The 20674-nt window shown below is 42.7% G+C and overlaps 1 protein-coding gene across 2 annotated transcripts in view; it reads right to left on the bottom strand.

Moving 5' to 3' along the window:
• Nucleotides 1-20674, bottom strand: part of tsc22d2 (TSC22 domain family 2) — an 86351-nt gene that overhangs the window by 4773 nt on the left and 60904 nt on the right. For both annotated transcript variants that reach the window (XM_068042629.1, XM_068042630.1), the window contains one exon: nt 897-948. In XM_068042629.1, the coding sequence (XP_067898730.1) occupies nt 897-948 (52 nt within the window). The remainder of the gene's footprint in view (nt 1-896; nt 949-20674) is intronic.

Genomic DNA, 20674 nt, shown 5'->3' with positions numbered 1-20674 from the left:
CATATCAATGACTTGCACACTGTTATATACACAATGTCATCAGCACAGACGCAAAGCATCTCTGGAACCCATTTTCAACAGGAAAAGAGAAAGGCTGTACAATTTAGAATTTTAGATTTGGTGATGGCTTCCCGAAAGGTTACAACCAGTAACACAGCTACCACTTTTATTGCAGTTCAGCTAAATGCTGTAAAATGCCTTCCATCAAATCTTACACATTGTTTTTGGGCGGCACAGTGGCGCAGTGGTTAGCACCGCAGCCTCACAGCTCCAGCGACCCGGGTTCAGTTCTGGGTACTGCCTGTGCGGAGTTTGCAAGTTCTCCATGTATGCGTGGGTTTCCGCCGGGTGCTCCGGTTTCCTCCCACCTCCAAAGACTTGCAGGTTGATAGGTAAATTGGCCATTGTAAATTGCCCCTAGTGTAGGTAGGTGGTAGGAGAATGGTGGGGATGTGGTAGAGAATATGGGGTTAAAGTAGGATTAGTATAAATGGGTGGTTGTTGGTCGGCACAGACTCGGTGGGCCGAAGGGCCTGTTTCAGTGCTGTATCTCTAAATAAAAATGTAAAAAATGTAACTAGCATTGAAACAGCTTTGGATTTATTTACAAAAGTGTCCAGATTTTGGACTTCACAAAATCTAGAGCATGTGCTACCAAACGTTTGACAAGTTATCCAGTTACTAGAAGCAGACACTAATTACTGATTATTATATCATCTTTAACTTGTCAAAAGGTGGAGCAAGTCATTTTTCCTTAGATGTGTAAGAGATTGAACATGCAAGTCACATTTGCATATCTGTATTGCAAATAAATATCAGAGAATAACTGTGGAAAGCTTTGCATTGTTTATCTGAAGAAACAAACAAACCGAATGTTAAGGGATCATTTCACTTACCATTGCTTGTTCTATTTTGTTGTCGATTGCTACCACACTGGCTCCTGAAGCACTGTAACATAAGCGAGGAACACCGTGAATTACAAAGCACAGCATTTTCAGAAGCTTCTGAATGAAGACGCACAAAATCGTTACTGGGAGTAATGCATAAAATCTAGAGGCTGGTAAAACATGACACTACATCTCCTCAGACCTCAGTCGCAGCACATACTAGAATGTAAAGTACAAGACTGACAATTCATTTAAATTGAAGTAAACAGCATGTGGACTAAAATAAGCACAAAAATTTAGCTCACGCCTTCCAATAGGTTTGGAAGGTGAGTTTTAATGCCAGTTTCCCGCAAAATGACTTCTGCAGCTTTATTAGAAGTCCTCCATATCAATGTAATCATAGATTGGTTACAGCACAGGATGCAACCCTTCATCCCATAGTCTCCATGCTAGCTCTCTGTAAAAGCAACTCGGCTGGTCCCACTCCCCTGTAGCCTCTTAAGATAAATATCCAATTCTCTTTTGAAAGCCATGATTGAATCTGCCTCCACTGCACTCTCCAGATCTTAAGCACACACTACGTATATGTTTTTCCTCAAGTTGCCTTTGGTTCTTTTGTCACTCACCTTCCACCAATGAGAACATTTTCTCCTTATCAACTCTGTCCAGACCCCTCATGATTTTGAGCACCTCTATCAAAACTCTCAACCTTTTCCCAACAACCCCAGCTTGTCCAATCTATCCATGTAACCGAAGTCCCTCATCCATGGAACCATTTTCGTAAATCTTTTCTGCAACCTCTCTAATGCCTTCAACATCCTTACTAAATTGTGGTGCCCAAAATTGGATACAATGGGCTGAATTTCACCGACCCCTCAATGCCTTGGGTCACGGCACAGGGGCCGGTAAAATGTTGTGGGGAGAGGCCCGCCTTGACCCACGACGTCGAGAAGGGCCCACCGCATATTGCTGGCGGTGGAGGGACATCAGTGCAGTCCCCCGCCGCCTGGCAGCAGGCCCTTCATCTAAATATTCAAATGAACCTAAATTAGACGCTAATAAACTTACCTGCAGGCGGCGGACGCCCCACACATATTCTACCAACTCCAAACGCAGCTCGCAAGCCTTCGGAACTCTGTACGCAGTTCCGAGGCAAGATGGTGGGGCTGGGGCGGGAACACAATTTTCGGGGCGGGAGGAGTGGAGAAACAAATTTTCATCAGCTGTGGGGATGGTGGAAGGGGTTGAAGGGTAAAGAGTGCAAAGTTTGGGGTTTAAACTTCGGGACTTTCAAGAATGGCTTTTGGGGGTGGGTGGGGTGAAGAGGGAAATAAAGCTATTATGTGATCACTGCGGGGTGGAAGTGGCATTTTTATGTGAAATTTACTGTTGTTATTAAAAGTTTAATTCCTGGTCCCTTTAAAAATTAAAATATCTGCTCAGGGCTTAAAGCATTTTAAATATGGCACCGGCTCCTGCGAAGTGGCACCCCATGCCATTGCCGGGGACCCGGCGGCCTCTCTCTCTCTCTACATCATCGGGGGCGGCCGCTCCGTCCCCACTATTTAAATGAGCCCCCGCGCGAAATATCACGGGAGCTCTTCAGTGACCCTTCCATGTCAGAAGGCCGCCATGTCATGAAAGCGCGTCAGTGAGAAACACGGCGCGCGATTAAAATTAAGCCCAATATTCTTGTTGAGGCTGAACCAGCGTTTTATAAAGGGTTCACTGTAAATTCCTTATTTTTGACTCTTTCTTTGGCCTCCTTATCTCGAGAGACAATGAATAAGCGCCTGGAGGTGGTCAGTGGTTTGTGAAGCAGCGCCTGGAGTGGCTATAAAGGCCAATTCTAGAGTGACAGGCTCTTCCACAGGTGCTGCAGAGAAATTTGTTTGTCGGGGCTGTTACACAGTTGGCTCTCCCCTTGCGCCTCTGTCTTTTTTCCTGCCAACTACTAAGTCTCTTCGACTCGCCACACTTTAGCCCCGCCTTTATGGCTGCCCGCCAGCTCTGGCGAACGCTGGCAACTGACTCCCACGACTTGTGATCAATGTCACAGGATTTCATGTCGCGTTTGCAGACCTCTTTAAAGCGGAGACATGGACGGCCGGTGGGTCTGATACCAGTGGCGAGCTCGCTGTACAATGTGTCTTTGGGGATCCTGCCATCTTCCATGCGGCTCACATGGCCAAGCCATCTCAAGTGCCGCTGACTCAGTAGTGTGTATAAGCTGGGATGTTGGCCGCCTCGAGGACTTCTGTGTTGGAGATACGGTCCTGCCACCTGATGCCAAGTATTCTCCGGAGGCAGCGAAGATGGAATGAATTGAGACGTCGCTCTTGGCTGACATACGTTGTCCAGGCCTCGCTGCCGTAGAGCAAGGTACTGAGGACACACACTTGAAACACTCGGACTTTTGTGTTCCGTGTCAGTGCGCCATTTTCCCACACTCTCTTGGCCTGTCTGGACATAGCAGTGGAAGCCTTACCCATGCGCTTGTTGATTTCTGCATCGAGAGACAGGTTACTGGTGATAGTTGAGCGTAGGTGGGTGAACTCTTGAACCACTTCCAGAGCGTGGTCGCCAATATTGATGGTTGGAGCATTTCTGACGTCCTGCCCCATGATGTTCGTTTTCTTGAGGCTGATGGTTAGGCCAAATTCATTGCAGGCTGCCGCAAACCTGTCGATTAGACTCTGCAGGCACTCTTCAGTGTGAGATGTTAAAGCAGCATCGTCAGCAAAGAGGAGTTCCCTGATGAGGACTTTCCGTACTTTGGACTTCGCTCCTAGACGGGCAAGGTTGAACAACCTGCCCCCTGATCTTGTGTGGAGGAAAATTCCTTACTCTATACCTCTATTTATAAAGCCCAGCAGCCCCTATGCCTTCTAAACCACTTTCTCAACCTGCCCTGTCACCTTCAATGATTTGTACATTTACACCTCCTGGTCCTTCTGCTCCTGCATCCCCTTTAGAATTGTATGCTTTATTTTATTTTGCCTCTCCTCGCTCTTCCTACCAAAAAGTATCACTTTTCACTTCTCTGCATTAAATTTCAACTGCCACATGTCCACCCATTCCACCAGCCTGTTTAATGTCCTCAAAGTCTATCACTGTCCTCTTTTCCAGTCTTATTCTCCTCTTCACTTTCCCTCTCAACTTATTGTATTTGGCCTGGTTCTCACTTGAAGAATTCACTGGACATGCATCATACACCCTCTTTTTTTTGTTTCATCATATTCTCTACCTTCAGTGTAATGCAAGGAGCCCTGGCTTTGGTTCCTTTACCTTTCACCCTTGTTGGAATGTACCTGAAACATCTCCTCCTTAAAGATCACCCATTGTCCCATTACCACTTTTCCTGTCAGTCTCTGGTTCCATTTTAAGCTGGCTAGATCCCCTCCCATTCCATTGATGATAGCCCTCTTCCAATCAAGCTGTTCTACTTTAAATTGTTCCTTGCTCTTCTCCATTACTAATCTAAACCTTATGATCCAATGATAACTCTTACCCAAGTGTTCCCTCACAGACACTTGATCCACTTGGCCCACTCATTCCCTACCTTACTCCTCCTTTCTACTATAAGCTGGTGTCCACCCCCGACAATGTAGTTTAAAACCTCCGCAACCACACTAGTGAACCTCCTCGCGAGGATATTGGTCTCAGTCCTGTTGAGGTGCAATCAGTCCCTTTTGAATAGGTGCCTCCTGCCCCAGAACTCCTGAACAGAACCAATGTCCCAAGAATCTGAAGTCCTCCCTCCTGCACCATACTTAAAGCCATGCATTGATCCTCCCTATCTTCCTATTTCTGCTCTTCACTAGCATGTGGCACTGGCAGTAATCCAGAGATTACTCCCTTTGGAGGTCCTATTTTTTAACTTCCTCCCTCGCTCCTGAAGATCTGACCATAGGACCTCACTAACTGCCCTCTCTAAGTTGTTGATACCAAAATGTACCACAATTTCTAGCTCACTCCCTTCCCCCTGCAGAATATTCTGCACACTCTTCATGATGTCTGTTACCCAAGTTATCAAATTCCTAGAAATAGACTTTCTCTGTTTTACATTTTCAGATACAAATTTCAACACAATGTTGACTTGACATGGAGGAGCAATACTGTCCAAAACCTGTATTGTTGGTATTTAAAATGAACAGACAATTTTTTCCTGTGGGATAGCATTTAACGAACAATAAACCCATTGTATTTGGCAACACAAACTTTGGTTGATTTGTTTTGAATTCATCAGAATCCAACGTTCTCAGCAAAATGCTAGACACATCTTTCCACACTTGGGTTGGTTGAGAAATGCACGGAAGACAGTTGCCAGTAATTTAATGGGAGCAGCCCATATTACACCTACAGCAAAGTTAAAGCAGTATGTCACAACAGAAAAACTGAACTGCATCCATAAACTTCCTGATTCTCATTTACATTAAAAAAATTGGACAATGTATTCAACAGGTTTAAACTGAAGACAAAAATAATCGTTTCTGGTCAGAACTTAGCACCCCCAGCTCCTGACACACAGTGCTCTCATAACCAATGACACCCTGAGCAAACTGACCACATTCCGTAAGCTGATAGCTGGAAACACTTTATCTTTGTTTTAAAGGCTTATTGAGTCGTCACCAGCTGTGCATTTGCACCAGCATCCTACTAAACCCAGTATGAAAACTGACGGGAGTCACATGGTTAAGACATCAGTACGATGCCAGTTTCTGTCCCCCTTCCCCACTGAGACCAAGACGTACAGAAGTACGATACACAGTGACAATGCCTAAAGAACCAACATTTCAGCACGGCCTGCATATGAAATTCTTGGATCTTATACATGAGTGCCCCAAACATGTATTCTGGACAAGAAGCACAATTAGATTTAGACCAGAGATCTTTAATCAAATTGTATAATTCTTAACATAATTTAAATCTTTTAGAGGAAATTTAGAGGAAGCACCAGCTCACATTGGTTTCCTTACTTCGCTAGATCATGACGCACTACATGCTGTAGAGGGGAAAACTCTGGAAGGCATTAGAAACCTATTAACCACTCTGCAATATGTTTATATTGCAGTCTAGTTTTCCCAATATAAGCTCAAACTTTAAGAATTTAAACTCTTGAATACAGTCCACCTCAATACATCATGGTGCCAGAGTGTGGCTGGGTAATATTTGCACCGACGGCTTTGTTTCCCATCCTCTCCCCAGGTCATCCAAAATCTAGGATCAACGAGGACAGATACAAAGAAAAGGGCAGTTACTAAGGAATAGTCAGGCATATCCCTAAAGGCTGGAAAGTTTTCAAAAAACATCAAGGTTATTAGTCACACTGCACCGGATATCCTAACATAAATATGTGCATTTCATGCAGAGTCTCATCACATTATATGAAGTGCTTTTGAGATGATTCAATTATTTTTAATTGTAATGAGCTTTATACAGGAAAATGCACCAAGCATTCTGTGCAGCATGAACAACTGACCAGGTGATTGGCAAAAGAACTAGAGGTGACATGGGAGGAAAAAGCATTACACAGTGAGTTGTCGTGATTTGAATGCACTGTCTAAAAGGGTGATGGAAGCAGATTCAGTAGTAACATTCAAAAGGGAATTGGATAAATACTTGCAGGGGAAAATTTGCAGGATAATGGGAACAAAATTGGAGCGTGGGACTAATCAGATAGCTCTTTCAAAGAGCCAACAGAGACATGATGGACCGAATGGCTGTATCATTCTACAACTTTATGACCGCATCTTCCTGGTTGAGAGGGGATTGTAGGCCAGGGCATCCCCCACCCCCAGATCATGCCATAGTATTAACATATGTCCAGGTTACCCAGTGGTAGGGACCTGGAAGCAGGTGACTGGCCTGTCATCTTGGCCAAGGAGTGAGGAATGGCATAAAGCAGAAAAGGGAAGCAAAAAAAGCCACTTCATAAATCACAGGACACCAAAACTATGGCAGAAATGTAAAACATCTTGGTGGCGATTTCCATTAATTTAGATTCAAATATCACATACACATAAGGATGTCGAAAGTTGTATATTTTTAGAATCTATAAGTTCTAATCTTTAAAATAATTTGCAGTTAATTCACGCTGCAAAACTCAATTCTCTTTGCAGTGAAAGTGAAATCGCAACTGTGAGGGTTTTCCTTTCAACCTCCACACTAAAAATAAAATGCATCTGTCAAACAGCAGTTGCAATGTATTGAGTTTGTCTGGTTCCTCTGGGCCATCAGTAGTCAGAGTTCACCAGAAACCCAATTCAATACACTGAACTAATCAGTTGCAAGTTTAACTAGTAAAAGAATAATCAGAAGGCATTGTCTCGTACAGGTCTCTTTCTCCATCAGCTGCACTCTTCTGCCGTACAGAATCACAGGCCCATAAAAGCCAGCATCTCAGATCTTGGCCTACGCTTCTGCTGTGGCGAGTAGTTTGCTTCAAGTAAATGCGGAGAGTCAGTCCCACGCATTTGATCTTTAGCACTTTCTATAAAAGTGAAGCCCAGCTCCACAGTCCAAATGTAGACCGAAGTTTGTGGTGCACAATGGCCCTCTTCTGAAACAGAATTCAGTGATAGTGCAAGAATAAAAACATCCAAAAGCACCTCAAAGATGTTTGATTACTTAGCATGTGATGACCTTTAATTCACACCATCAGCAAGAAGCCATTTTATAAAATTGCACAAAGTTACTTTCTATAAATACTTGTGAATTTTTATAAATATACTCAGGTATTTATATAAATATCCATAATTCTCCAGTCATTCAGCCACTTTGCCCAAGTACCCTGGAAATCTATCGACTATTGGCTGTCACCATCTCCAAATACAAAAACATCAAGACTTTTTTCCCTTCAGCTGTGCTTATGCCAGTTCCTATCCTTCCTTTTTGCCTCGGCTTTGTGTCCACTTGCTATTCACCACTTTGTAAAGTGCTCAGACACCTCTGTATGCAATGAGGGCTATGGAAATGCAAGCTGTTGCCTTCATTGTCATCTATTAAATCATGTCCCCTGCCCTCCTCCTGAGGTCAGTTATGATTATTTAAAATTGAAACACCTGAATGTGCATAGCTCCTGTTAATTTATGCTACTGACACCCAGTCGCAACACTAGCTGCCTCTGGTTTGAATCTGCAGTGGGGGCCTTGGCTGGAGTTAGAAGGGAAAGTTGTTATTTAAGTACCATTTGGAAGATGCTGCTGCTGGGCCCTGACACTGTTAGCAAAATTGCTTTGCTAGGAGGCGACCCAGCCAGAAAGGAATGCCAAGCATGGCTTTGACCCCGTGTTTAAAACAACTGCCCCATACTTTTTGCTGCACATTAAAAAAAAAAATCACATTTTCTAATCTTGTACACAAGTATATATAGCAAGCTAAATTTTTCTACACTGGCTTGTGATATTGAAAGCAGCTCAAAAGGTAGGAGTGATAGTGAAGTAAGTTCTAAGTTTAAAGGTACCAACTAATGGAACTTGTCACTCAATGCTGAACACTAATAGAGCAAACCACTTCAGAACATCTATGGGAAACGCATTTAAATTTTTTTGCTCACATTCCATTTCTCTACAAAACCGACAGAATTAGTACAATAAATTACAACTCCTTAACCGTTTTGTACAAATGTTCCTTTACCTAGTAAAGCTTTTACCTGCTCGGCTATTATAAAGCTCCTGTTATACTATTTCTCCTTTTGAGTCCTTCCTCTGTGGTCCGAGTTCAAATGGCACCAAAAGTACAAATATTGAAACCTCAATAAACTATTTCGTTAATCCTCAACTTTTTAAATGAAACGCTCCAATGATCGTAAACTGGAATCTTAAAACATTTATCTCGAGTGCTTTAAGACATAAGTGCTAGGGATCTTTACGTACAAGTCACAACAACTACCATTCTGACAGCACACATCCCATTAACAAAAACTTACCGTACAGTCCACTTCTTTATTCTGTGTGAATTACAACTTCTGTATGGCATTTTTATTGGCATGTGTAACTCTGATGCTCAAACTCTAAACTAATGCAAGAGAACAGCAAATGCTGCCTGTTAACATATACTACGTGCTTCCTGCTTAACAGGATGCATCACAAAGTCAAAATGGTACCGTCATAACCAGTAAGGGGCAAGTAGAGGCAAAGTCAGGCATTATATTTGCATTAGCACTGATCACGAGGAGACACAAACCACTGCACAAGCTAAACTACCACGTTTCAGCTGACAACATCCAGAAAGACATGCGGAAAGTGATACTTATCTACATGCAAAATTAATTTCCATCACCTTCACAAAAAACCGACCCAACTGGTTGCTATTTGAAATGTTAAAAGCTGTTATGGTTATTTTAAGAGCATCTTCCATTACATTCTTTAAAAAAACAATGATTTCATATCCTCCAAAGTTTAATGCCTAAACTTACACCCAACACCTCCAGATGACTCTAGTGCCACAACTGGCACTCATTGTTATACAATTATTTATCAAGTGGTTGTACATAGATAGCTAAAGTTTCTGGTAATTAACTTCATGGAAAGTATTCTGTTCTGTATTACTCCCCTTTTGGTAAATATTCACAGCAACTTTACAGCACTGCTTGCAGTGTACTGCATTGACTAGTTGGATGTTCACAATTATTGTTCCCCACCCACTGCGCCCACCCCACCAGCTATTCATATATGTAGCTAGCAAAACAACAAGTAAAATAGTTTTGCTGACCAAGATTTAGGTCATAACTGGCCATGGGTATTATGTATAGGTCATTAACAGGTGCATTACTAACCTGTAGAGCATGAGAAGATTAAAGTCAAAAGTTTTCAAATTAAAAAAATAAATAGTACTTGCATTTATATAGCAGCTTTTACATTCTCAGGATACCCCACCACCTCACAGACAATGACATAACTTTTGAAGTGTACAGGCAGCCAGTTTTGCACACAGCAAGCTCCCACAACAGCAATGAGAAAAATGACTAATAATCTGTAAATGGTATTGGATGAGGGATAAATGTTGACAGGACACCGCAAGAACTCCTGTCTTCAAATAGTACCACAGCATCTTTTATGCCCGAGAAGCCAAATGAGACATTGGTTTAACGTCTGAAATTAAAAGATGGCTCCTCCAACACTTCCTCAGTCCTGCATGGGAGTGTCAGCCTAGATTATGTACTCCTGTCTCTAGAGGTGTCTTAAACCCACGATCTTCTGACCCATAGGCGAGAGTGCTATCACTGAGCCAAGGCAGACACTAAGGTGGAATTTCCCCAGCTGTACCCTCACAGTTCAGTATCGTCCATTAACTCTATCATTTGAGCAAGTAGCTTTCTGTAGTATGATACAATCATCAACAAACCTGGGAATTTTTGTGGAAAAAATAGGTGCTTCATGTGGTAAGAAAGAGCCTAACTGGAAAATAAAACCATGTATACAGACTACTCAGAAAAAAAAAGTTCAAAGTTGAGCTTTTGGAAGTCCAATTAAACTAGTACTTGCAAAAGTGGTTTCTGAAGAGACTGACCAGTCACATTGTAACGTACAATTGTTCCATTTAGCCAGTACAGGGCACTGCCAATGGGATAACTTGTTTCGGTGTGTCCATTCCCACTGACTCTCATTACCTCCCCTAATCCCATGGAATTATCTTGTGCATTGCAGCACAGCCATCTGTCAGTTGTGGCTCAGTTGGTAGCACTGTCGCCCCTCAGTCAGAAGGTTGTGGGTTCAAGTTCCACTCCAGAATTTGAGCACAAAAATCAAGGTACAGTACTGAGGGAGTGCTCAACTGTTGGAGGTGCTGTCTTTCAGATGTTACACTAAACGGAGGTCCCATCTGCCCTCTCAGGTGGACATACGTGACACTATTTTGAAGAGGAGCAGGGGTTATGCTGGGGTCCTGGCCAATATTTCTCTCTCAATCAACATCACAAAAACAGATTATCTGGTCATCATCACATTGCTGTTTGAGAGAACTTGCCATGCACAAAATGACTGCCACATTTCCTACATCACAACAGTGACAAAGGTACTTTGTTGGCCGTAAAGCGCATTGGGACATCCAGTAGTCATAAAAGGCACTATATAAATGAAAGTTTTTCCTTTTCTTTTATAATTGCTACGGGAGACCTGAAACATGCTAATTAGGCCAGAGCAAACTATAACACTCACCCCAAACGGAATACAAAATAGAAATAATTTACAGCCAATCAGGAGCTAAATTTTAAATATAGATCTGTACTAAAAAAAAACTGAGGCTATATCAGTGGAGATAAAACAGATGGTATAAAGTCAAAATATTTAATATGATAAATAGATCAAAACAGATGGATTATCTTTTAAAGCAGTTATGGTACAAATACAACTAGCATTTACATTATCTTTAACGTTGAAAAACTTCAAAGGCAGTTCACAGACATGTAAGGAAAAGGTGGATGTCAAGCTGAAGGAGGAAATAATGGTCCAGATTTTGCAGCTGTAATGACAAGGACACTGTCCGCGATGGCCATTACTCTGTGAAACTGACAGCAACTTCTGGCGTCTGCATATGTGGCTAAATGCAGAAATCTAGAAGGTGCTGTCAGTGGTTCCAAGCTCCTCCAAGGGTGTGCTGTTGGAAGTCCTCACAGGTGGAAAGCAATTAGAAATCACTGATTTGATGTGAACTTCCACTTTTTATGCTATTATTCTCACCCTCAAAAAAGTTATGCCTTGTTGAATGAGGTGCAACTATGTTTTTAAGCACCGTACCCAAGTCATAATTATTGCTGAACAACCTCTTTGGCCCCGTAAATCTAATTTTATATTTGTGGAATCTCATATTTATCCGTTCCATGATAAAAATTCCATATATTTTCAAAATAATTTTTTTTTAAAAAAGGTCATTTATGACATTTCAGCTTCTACTTTAAATCACATGTGTATGTCCTAATTTTATATTGCTTCCTGTAAAATTGTAAAAAAAAAAATGAATGATGAAACCTGCTCGTTACTTCCTGGCTTGCTGTCTGTGAGAATTCTTCAATGCTGCTGTCTGCTTAGCCCGCTTGATTGCATTATTGTTACTGGATGCTAGAAACCCCCTATAGGCGGCGCCAGCAGAATGAAATTAACACTGGGAAAGTTGAAATTCACATGAGAGATTGCTAGATCTTTGCAGGCAGCTTTCTTCGAGGTCGGTGGTGAGCACCATCACCTCGCCGCTGACCAGTGACCACAAAATTCAGGTCATTAAGAGTGACAATGAAATGCTGGGTCAAAGAGGCGAGTTTTAAGAAGGGTCTTAAAGGAGGAGAGGAAGGTGGAGAAATGAATGGGTTTAAAGAGTGAATTCCAGAGTGTGGTTCTCAGGGTTGATGGATATGGCAAGTTTTATGTATTGTAGCGAATGAAGGGCCAAAGCTAGCTTGGAGTTTGAAAGCGCGACCACAAGTAATAATAATAATTCCATTCTCACCATGGCTAGGGTTCCCATTCCTGATCGCTATCTATTGACCTCTGCTGGAAAGTGTGCATATGTGGGCATTAGGATTGGGCTCAACTGCAATGTTCTTCATTGCTAAATAATTTGGCAACATTCACTGTCTGGACTCATAAGAATACCAACTTGGGGTGAAATACTGGAATGCCACTCGCACCCATGGAGCTGTACTAAAGCATGAGTTGGCACTTTCAGGGGAGAAGAAACCAGGGGGATAGAAACAATAGCAAAAAAAGTTGGTTAAAACTAGCAGTTAATAGGGAAGGAAATAAAATGTTTAAAGGGAAAAACAAATGTTTAAACTGAACACTGCTCACTTGTCTATTTTAGGTTATTACAGAAGTAAAGCTGCTCCTGCACTTGAGTTTCATTATAACTTAAATGTTGCAGCATTATATGCAAACGGAAATGCAAAATGTCTTGCTTACTATTAAAATTGGTTACTGACCTAAATATTCTAATATTACTGAAGCCTGTAAGTGGTACTTGGAGGGTAACGTTATATGACTCATTAAGTACAATGGAGGGCAGCCATGATTGTATTGAATGGCGGAACAAGCTTGAGGGGCCATATGATCTACTCCTGCTCCTATTTATGTTCTTAATCTCTATCTGCCATTAAGTCTTCAAACTGGACTGCCCACAACATGCCAGCTGAGTGCTTTAAAGCACCTTATATTTTGACTGCACCAACCGTACCAGCCAGTTTCCATTACCATTATCCAAGTATTTAGCATTAATTAGTATCACCTAGTGGCAGCATGAAGTAGTGCTGGTAGAACAACAAGAAGCCTATACATTTTTACAAGACAGGCCACAAAACAAAGTTCATGATGTAATTAACTTTTCCACTGGATTGCTCAACTAGATTGATTCCTGGGATGAGAGGGTGTCCAATGAGAAGAGTTTGAGCCAATATTCTCTGAAGTTTAGGTGATCTTATTGAAACATATAAAATTCTTCGAGGGCTTGACAGGGTAGATTCTGAGAGGCTGTTTCTCCTGGCTGGAGAGTCTAGAACTAGGCATCATTATCTTAGGATAATCTCAACACTGAGATGAGAAGAAATTTCTTCACTCAGAAGGTTGTGAATCGTGGAATTTGTTACCCCAAAGAGCTGTGAATGCTCAGTCAACGAGAATATTCAAGACTGAGATTGACAGATTTTTGGACAAGGGAATCAATATCAACCACCGGGATAGAGTGGGAAAGTGGAGTTGATGCAGAAGATCAGCCATGATCTCCTTGAATGGTGGAGCAGCATCGAGGAGTCGTATGGCCCACTTCTGCTTCTATTTCTTATGTTCTAACATTCTACTGAAAACAGACTGCACTGAATAAGTTATAAGGAGTAGCATACACACATCCACACTAGTATGCTAGCTAGAACCTAAGAAACAGCACTCTCAAATTATCTATTTCTTCAATGCGAAAAGCTGTTCATTTTAAACTACTTGTTCTTCCATACAACCCTGATGTATCAGACTCAATTTTACTCTAAACAGCTCAACCTTACTCAACACTTGCATTTTCCATGTTGTACACAAGCTTTTCATAAAATTTACTTTTTCTAAATTGAGATTTACCCACACCAAGGATTAGTATTTCTTTTGCACTATAAATGCCTGAGCTGAATAAGAAGCAACAGTGAATACCGTTTGCCTTAGGGAGTAAAAACAAAAGAATAGACTGTTTACAATGAACTATAATTAAAAAATAAACTCAGTCAGCAACACACTTTCCTATGCACTTGCAAACCATGGACTGGAATTAGCAACATTTACCGGAATCAGAACTGGTAAGAGAGATGAACATCTGGCTGAAGAGTTAGCAAGGATATGTTGAACCAATTCACCAACTTTAGTCAACTTAAATCAATATGATAATCGCCACAAAATCAAATAGGGAATTCAGAAGAAACTTCTTTGCTCAGAATATTGAGAATGTGGAACTCACGACCATCGGGTGTGATTGAGGGAGATAGTATAGATGCATTTAAGAGGAGGCTAGACAAAAAGGGAAAAAGGAATAGAGGGTTATCCTGATAAGAGACAGACTAGGAAACAGGAGGCTCAAGTGGAGCATAAACGCTGGCATGGACTGGTTGGGCCAAATGGCCTATTTCTGTGCTGTATATCCCATGTAAACTTGCTAGCTTAACAGTATCTGAAAAAGTAAAATTTGGGGTTTTGCAGCATATTGGTGCTCTTAACATGATGTCACAGCTGGTGGGATTAGGATCTTGCCAATCCCCAACTCGTGATTGCAGCTATGGCACCAGGGCAGCTGCCATGCAGAGGCAATGCACTTTCGCAAAAGGACAGAAATGCTCAGTCACACAAACAACTACAACAGATCTCCAGGGGCTTGGTTATGGTCCACCTCAAATTTAACACTCATCTTTATCAAATCCCTCCATGGCCTTGCCTCTCCACATCTCTGTAACCTCCTTCAGCTCAACAACCCTCTAAGAATTCTGCCTCCTTCCAAATCTGACATCACGTGCATTTCCACTTCCTTCGTCTCACCATTGCCGGCCGTAACTTCAGCTGTCTAGGCCCCAAGTTCTGGAATTCCCTCCCAAACCTTTAAGACAATTCTTAAAAACTGTTGGACCAGCTATTTGGTCACCAGTCCTGAAGACTCCTTCCTTTGGCTTGTTGTCAATTTTTGTCTGATTACATCCTATGAAATATGTTGGGATATTTTACATGAAAGGTTCTATATAAATACATGTTTTAGTTGTATAGAGAATTAGATCACCATCTATATTTAAACATAAAAAAACCTCCCAATGCACTTCGCAGGAGCATTATGAAACGAAGTATGACACGGAGCCACATAAAGAGATATTAGGTCTGATGACCAAAGCTTTGGTCAGAGGTAGGTTTTAAGGAGTGTATTAAAGAAGGAAAGTGAGGACGAGAAGTGTCATAAGGGAACTCCAGAGTTTAGGTGCTAGGCAACTGAAGGCACAGCTACCAATGGTGGAGTGATTAAAATCAGTGATGCTCAAGAGGAGAGAATTAGAGGAGCACAGATATCTTGGAGGGTTGTGGAGCTGATGGGGATTAAAGAGATAGAGTGAGGTGAGGCCATGGAGGGATTTGAAAAGAAGGATGAGAATTTTTAAATCAAAACGTTGCTTGACCAGAAGCCAATGTAGGTCAGCGAGCTAAGGGTGATAGGTGAATGGGATATGTGCAAGTTAAGACACGGGCAGAGTTTTGGATGAACTCAAGTTTACAGAGGATAGAATGTGGGAGACCAGCCAGGCTTGCGTTGGAATAATCAAGTCTAGAGATAACAAAGGCCTGAATGAGGTTTCAGCAGCAGATGAGCTGAGAATGGGGCAAAGTTGGGCAATGTTACAGATGTGGAAATAGGCAGTCTTAATTATGGTGTGCATATGTGGTCAGAAGCTTATTTCGGGGTCAAATATGACAACGAGGTTGCGAACAGAGTGGTTTAGTCTCAGCCTGTTGCCAGGGAGAGGGATGGAGTCAGTAGCCAGGGATCGGAGTGCGGAGCGGGGACCGAAAACAATAGCTTCAGCCTTCCCAATACTTAATTGGAGGAAATTACTGCTCATCCAGTACTGGATGTTACATAAGCAGTCTGATCATTTGCAACAGTAAGGAGACGAGCGAAGGGGTGGTGAGGAAGAACGGAGTGTCGTCAGCATACATGTGAAAACTGATACTGTGCTTTCAGATGAGGTCACCGAGGACAGCATAGAGTCATAGAGTTTTACAGCATAGAAATACTCCCTAGGGTCCTACCATCCATTGTATAATCCTCCCAAAGTGCATCACCTCACACTTCTCAGGATTAAACTCCATCTGTAGATGTGAAACAGGAGGAGGCGAAGGACAGATCCTTGGGGGACACCAGAGGAAGCAGTATGGGAGCAGGAAGAGAAAGTGATACTCTGGCTTCGATTGGATAGATAAAAATGGAAGCCGATGAGCGGTGTTGAAGGATGGCGCACCTTACCAGTGTCAAAGGCTACAAACAGGTCGATAAGGACGGGGAGGGAAAGTTTACCGTTGTCATAGTCACATAGGATTTTATTTGAGACTTTTTGATAAGACTTGTTGTGGTACTGTGGCAAAGGCAAAAATTTGATTGGAGGGATTCAAACATGGGGTTCCGGAAAAGATGGGCATGGATTTGGGTGGTGAATACGCTTTTAAGGACATTGGATTGGAAAGGATTTGCAAGGACCGTGAGATCAAGAGTTGTTTTTTTCAGAATGGTGATGACAGGCAAATTTAAAAGGAGCCTGTGATAATACATGGCCCAAGGAGGGACAGAAATGGGACAGGAGCACTTTTTTTTTTTAAGGAGTAAGACTGCATACTCAAGCACTACAAGCATAGGTTTATAGATGTTAGTAGGGTTCAGTATAGGCTGACAACTAGATGCATATTTCCATTTGGCAACACCTTGCCTTTCAACAATAGCAACAACCTTCAGAAAATGAGCCATCAATTGAGAATCTTGGGAACACCATGACAGGACTGCAGCGATTCAAGGAGAAGTCCATTACCATCTTCTCAGGGCAACTATGGTTGGCAATAAATGAGGCCTTGCCAATTTCATCCATATTTCAAGCCAATAGTGATTTTTTTCCCAGCTTGGTTGGCTGCAGGCCAGCTAGCCACCAATCATCAATAAAACCAAAAGCAGGTTAATGCACGACGCATACAGAAAACCTCCAGAATATTCTTTTTCAACTTCAAGATTTGGGCGATGCTGGCAAGGCCACACTTATTGCCCATCGCTAGCTGTCCTGAGATGGTAGGCCTTTTATTTGTATAGCTGCAGTCCTGTGATAGTGCTGCAATGATGCAGGTAGATAGGGAATTCCAGGATATTGACTTCGTGACAATGAATGAATGGTGACATATGATCAAATCAGAACGGTGGCTGGATCATGCCTCACCATTACTAACACCCAAAAATATGAGACAAAAGCAAAATGGTGTGGATGCTGGTAATCTGAAATAAAAACGGAAAATGCTGAAGTACTCAGCAGGCCTGGTAGCATGTTTGGAGAGAGAAACAGAGTTAACATTTCAGGTCAGTGACCTTTCATCAGAACTGCTGCTACAGGAGAGTGGGCCGAAATGTCCTATTTGTGGCTAAAGGCTACCCTGCAGTAAAAAGTACCCAAAATTTTGACGCTATTTCATGGAGCTTGAAAATAATTTTCCATGATAACTTAAAAATTACACTGGTGATTTTTACTCTTTAATCGCTATTTTTGCTATATTTTCTCAATTGTACAACACAGTATACCCGACTCCATTGAAATAAAAATTTAAACAGCATGTTTAATTTATCAGATTTTAAAATAACGAGTATGTGCCGAATTATTGGCTTGTTGCCTCAGGATCTCGGAATCTTCAGAGCCTCTAGGTTTTAAGCAGTGTTTTTGGTTTTCAGTATGAACCCCAAATAAATCTAAGGGGTAAACACACGCTAACAGTTCTTACTAAAACCACATTATGAACTTCAAGTGTTCTAGGAAATTGCAGTGTAGATCTATTTCAGGCTATATAGTGAATTTGATGGGTGGATTGTAGTATTAGTTCAGAGTAATAATAGTCATATTAGGTTAACACTTTAAATCTGTTTCATTTATTTTCTCCAATGCTTGTCGCCCTCCAGTACAGGCTGCTGGAGAATGTGAGTATACTTGCAGGGCTACGGGGATCGAGTGGGGATGTGAGACTGACCGAATAGATCCCTGGTGAGCCTGCATAGGCTCGATGGGCCGAATGGCCGCCTTCTGCACCATAAATGACTCTATGGGCTAGATTTTGTGGAAAAGGCGGAGCTCCCGGCGCCGGGTCAAAAGGGGGTGGGTGGGGGGGTGGAGAGAAGAGAACACCCCACCTCGGCTTTTTCCTGCACAACCTCCCACACCTCCCCCCAGAGTAATCCTCTGGTCATAGAGTTAAAGAGTTATACAGCACAGAAACAGACTCTTCGGCCCATCGTGTCCATGCCGGCCTTCAAGCACTTAATCCTTTTACATCAAAGTGTCACGAGCTGGATTCCTCATCCCTTTAAAGATGTAGAACCCACCTCCATGGGCTGCTGGTCAACCAGAGGGCTGGCAACTCAGTAGCATCTGCAATGCCACCAGAAGTGGTAGAACTCTGGACCAGAGGTAACTGAGGCAGGGTCGCCGGGGCCAGTCCGGAAGGCCCCAACGGTTGTGGTGGTGTCGCGACGAGATGCGGTAAGGGTGTGGTTGTGCAGTCCAGCGCGAGGGGCATCCTGGGGGTGAAGTGGATCCCAGCGTGGGTCCTCCGTGGCCCACACAAAGCCCATAGAGGAGGCACCCCATCTGCAGGGAGTGTGCCTCATGTTGCAAGGCGACCTCCCCGTGTGGCGGAGCAGTCCCCCGCACCACTGTCAAGACCCCAGTGGGAAGAGGCCCTCAATTGTTCATTAATAGGCCACTTATGGACCTCAATTGGCCTTTGGGCAGGAAGGCTGATGTCGGCCTTTCCACCCCCGGGAAGATCACTTGGCGACAGTCCATCCGTGCCCCCGTCACCCAATGCGATACTCCATCCACCCCGCCCCCTACCAGGGGCCACGTAAAAAATCCAAGTGTATGTGTGGGTATCCTAAAGCCCTTTAAGGGAATTGACAAATCCCTGAGGGATTTGTGTGTGGGTTAGTTAGGTTATTCGAGAGTTTTTCTTGAAAGCAGCTCAGCAGTTCGTATTACTAGAAGTTGGCACGAGGTTCCACCATTTCATAGACAGAAGGGGAAGAATCAATAGATCAGATAGGCTTTTCCCACCCTTGCTCCTATGTTTGCAGTTAATGAATGAATTCTCTTAAAAGTTTCACCCATTAAAAGAAAATAGTTTGCATCCATTGTATTCAACAACAAAAAGTACACTACCATGTTTTTGTCACAAGCATCAGTAAAACCCTGCCATAAAAGACATAATGTTCATTAATACTGATTATCAAGGCCTACTGCCCAACATGTGGGTCTGAGGACAGCAGGGTGTAGAGGACTAAAATGTTGAGAGCAGAGTTTTTTTCCCCATTGCAGTTAATGCAGAAAAGGTAGCTAGAATCCATAAAATGAGGGGAGTAAAGACCAAGGCAAAATAAACAGCTTGCCTGCGTGGCTGATCAGCATAATTTGTCCCACAGCTGCTTAAGAATGGACAGTGCAGGGTGGACAACATGACCATTGTTGAACAATGAAAGACAGCTCAATAATCTGGAGCTAGGAACTATAGTTAGGCATGTTGCTTCATAATCAGCAAAGCTTCATAATCAGTAAAGCATCGCTATCAAATTGTAGTCAGCTGTGCACTTGGATACAGTGTTGTCTAGAATGCCACAGAAGACAGAGGATCCGAGGAATCTGCCAAATCTCCATTCTAACCATTTTTGTGTAGCAGTGGCACCACTTATATGGAATAAATGGCATGCATCCACGCTAAACAAATACAGCACGATAGAAACTAATCTTTAGACCGCCACTTTGCTTCAGTAGCAGCTCTGTGCAGCTCCTAATACACGCAGTTTCAAAGAATCAATATGCATGAGCAGCCAGCATCACTTATACAGGAAAGATTTTCTCATCACACACACTGCAGCAACTCTTCTGCACTGCAGAATGTGGCTTGCTCAGCAGTGTCTGAGCTATTTGCACAGACTCATCACACCGGGTTAGGTAATAATAACTATGATCCAGAGAGTTCGTCTTTCACTTTCCACCCCATCCCCCTCACTCCCACTTTCCCCAATCAGGGGGATGGTAGTATAGTGATTATGTTACTGGGCTAGTAATCCAGAGGCCTGGACTAAATCTGTAGACGAGTTCAAATCCCACCACGGCAGCTGGGCAATTTAAATTCAATTAATTAAATAAAATCTGGAATAGCATCAGTAATGATGACCACGAAACTACTGCACTGTCGTAAAAAAACCATCTGGTTCACTAATGTCCTTTAGGGAAGAAAATCTACCAACCTTACCCCATCTGGCCTATGTGACTCCAGACCCACAGTGATGTGGTTGAGTCTTAAGTGACCTCTGAAATGGCCTAACAAGTCACTCAGTTGTATTCAGGCAGGTGGCTTACCACCACCCGGGGATGGGCAATAAATGCTGTCATTGCCAGCAACATCCACATCCAGTGAATGGGAAAAAAAGTCAACTTGTTTTTAATTCTTTCATCGGATGTCATTGGCAAGGCCAACAATTAGGCTCATCCCTAATTGCCCTTGACAACGGAGTGGCTTGCTAGGCCATTTCAGACAGCAGTTAAG

Source organism: Heterodontus francisci, chromosome 11 (genome assembly GCF_036365525.1).
Source record: "Heterodontus francisci isolate sHetFra1 chromosome 11, sHetFra1.hap1, whole genome shotgun sequence".
Lineage (NCBI taxonomy): Eukaryota > Metazoa > Chordata > Chondrichthyes > Heterodontiformes > Heterodontidae > Heterodontus > Heterodontus francisci.
Note: the sequence above shows the minus strand (reverse complement) of the source record. Positions and strands in the feature narration are given on the sequence as shown.